Genomic DNA, 2,589 nt, shown 5'->3' on the forward strand with positions numbered 1-2,589 from the left:
TCTAACCCTACCACTTCTGTTTCTCAGTGATGTTTATGTTTTAAGTGTGGTGACATTAGTGGATGGTCTGCTGTGTGGTCCTAGGTCCCTATTGCTCGCTTAACCTTACCCATTAAGGACTTAAGTGTGGGGACGCGTCCCTGCGCGTCTACATTGCATACCCCTCTGCTTATGCCTCAACATGCTAATGCCTCTATGCCATGACTTGCTTTTACCCTGATGGGGTCCCTTCCCGCCCACTCGTTCATTTTTCACCCACCCTTGGGGTTGCTCCCTTGCAGTTTTCCTTCATTCCCTGCTTTTGTTGTCCTACCATGTGCACGCACCCTACGTTCACCGAAGCCCAAATCTAACCTTATAGCCCTATTCCTCCCTTTGCATTGACCATTTTTTCTTTTTCGTTCCGATGCACGATTTTCAAGTTATTAATTTTTGAAGCATTTTGCACCCATTAGCCGGTTTTCCATGTGAACGTGCTTTTTCTGCTTCGGCACCATGATCTGATGTCATAGCCCTGACATCAGCTGTCTCCCTGCCACTTTTCCTTTTTTCTCCATGTCATTTCGATGCACGGTTTGTCCCATATTAATTTTACGATTTTTCAAGACTTTTTCATGCGTCTTTTTGACATTTTTCCATGTGAACCTGCCCTGTTTGCATCGGAATTCCAATTTGATTTGACAACCATGTCCCTTGTGCCTTTCCCCACCTTTTTCCTTTTTCCTTCCCCCACTTTCGACTTCTTGATTATTAATTATTAATTTTTCCATGTGTTTCGGGCGTATTTTTGGTGTTTTTCGCATGCGAACCCCTCCTACTTCAGCCGAAACTGCGTTTTAATGTGACAACTTTGTACTCCCCCTTCCTGCAGACATTTTTTCTTTTTATTGCATGTCATTCCGGTGTACGATTCATCCAATCTTAATTTTCGATTCCATTTTCCGGTTTGTTTTTTGGGTTTTTCCCACGTGAACGTGTCTTATCTCAGTTGGAACCCTGTTCTGATGTGATAGCATTTTCGGGCACGTCCTTCGGCACATTTTTCCTTTTTTCTGCACCTCGTTCCAATGCACGGATCTTTCGATATTAATTTTTAATTGCGTTTTTTGTCCCATTTTTTGCGTTTTTTGCATGTGAACGCTTTGTATTTCCCCCGAAACCCGCGTGGCACATTTTCCATGTCTTCCTCTTGACATCCTACCCACTTTTTGTTTTTACGACATTTTGTTTTGATTTCCGGATTGGGAGTTATTAAATTTTCTTTATTTTTATGTGTTTTCACGCGACTCGTCCTGCGCGCAAATGCGCCTGTTTTCGATTTTACGCGTCTTAACGCACCCCGATCGCATCCGCGTGCCCCGTCCCGACGTTCTGGCACCCTTTCAATCTCATCACAGCAAAATTTTTTTAAACCCCGCCTCGCGCACGGGCGTGGGACGGGGGTACGCCTTTTCCCCTTGGGCACCCCCCTATCCCATCCCTTGGGCACCCCCCCTCCGATGGGCCCCTACCCCTTCCTCTATGCCCTACCCACCCCATGACCCCTACCCTTCCCAGGGGCACCCCACCCCCTTTGCCACCCCCCATGGGCCCCTGCCCATCCCCACACCCTTCCCTATCCCTCCCCTTTCCCGACCCCTTTCCCCCCAACCGTCTCCCCTCTCCTTCCCCCTCTGCTCCTCCCTCTCCTCCATTTTCTCCTCCTTCTCCTCCATCTTCTCCTCCACCTCTCCTACCCTTCTCCTCCTCTCTTCTCGTCGGCGGAGGCGTCCTGATACTGCTGGTACTCGGAGACGAGGTCGTTCATGTTGCTCTCAGCCTCGGTGAACTCCATCTCCTCCATGCCCTCGCCGGTGTACCAGTGCAAGAAGGCCTTGCGGTGGAACATGGCGGTGAACTGCTCGGAGACGTGCTTGAACATCTCCTGGATGGAGGTGGAGTTGCCGATGAAGGTGGCGGACATCTTGAGGCCCTTGGGGGGGATGTCGCAGACGCTGGACTTGACGTTGTTGGGGATCCACTCCACGAAGTAGGACGAGTTCTTGTTCTGCACGTTCCACATCTGCTCATCCACCTCCTTGGTGCTCATGCGCCCCCGGAATATCGCCGACGCCGTCAGGTGGCGCCCCTCCCTGCTTCGCCCGTGCCCTGTGCCTCGCAGCTCCTCCCCGCCGTCGCCTGCGTTCTAGCCCGCCGTGCCTGCCACGTGGCGTCGCCACGTGAAGCCGCCAACGCGCCGCCTCGACAGTGCCCCTGCCGCCTGCATGCCCCTTCAACGACGCCGCGCTACTCCGGCCTAGACTCCGCCTGACGTGCCGTCCTCTGCAATCTTCGCCCCGCTGTCCGCTGTGTCAGTCTGCCGTCGCCTCCTCCTGCACGCCCTGACACTGTTGCCCTCCACGTGCCCCTGCACACCTAACACACCCCCCTCCCTAAGCCCCCTTCCCCCCCATTAGCCCCCACACACACAACCCCTCCCCCCACCCCCAACCAAGCCCCCCTTTCTCCCCCCCCACACCCACCCCCCCATCGAAGCACCCCTTCACACTACTCACACCCTACCCCCTGCAAGGCCCCCGTCACACAGTC

The 2,589-nt window shown here is 53.5% G+C and overlaps 1 protein-coding gene across 1 annotated transcript; it reads right to left on the bottom strand.

Moving 5' to 3' along the window:
• Positions 1 to 1,329: 1,329 nt before the first annotated feature.
• Positions 1,330 to 2,266, bottom strand: LOC148029792 (uncharacterized). The gene is made up of 4 exons (XM_087687308.1): positions 2,200 to 2,266; positions 1,737 to 2,148; positions 1,549 to 1,615; positions 1,330 to 1,371 (listed from the first exon to the last, which is right to left on the bottom strand). The coding sequence occupies exons 1-4, from the start codon at positions 2,264 to 2,266 to the stop codon at positions 1,330 to 1,332; spliced, it is 588 nt and encodes a 195-aa protein (XP_087543434.1).
• Between the last annotated feature and the right edge of the window lie 323 nt (positions 2,267 to 2,589).

This window comes from Lygodium microphyllum, chromosome 10 (genome assembly GCF_053477565.2).
Source record: "Lygodium microphyllum isolate KBCC chromosome 10, Lygodium_microphyllum_v1.1.10, whole genome shotgun sequence".
Lineage (NCBI taxonomy): Eukaryota > Viridiplantae > Streptophyta > Polypodiopsida > Schizaeales > Lygodiaceae > Lygodium > Lygodium microphyllum.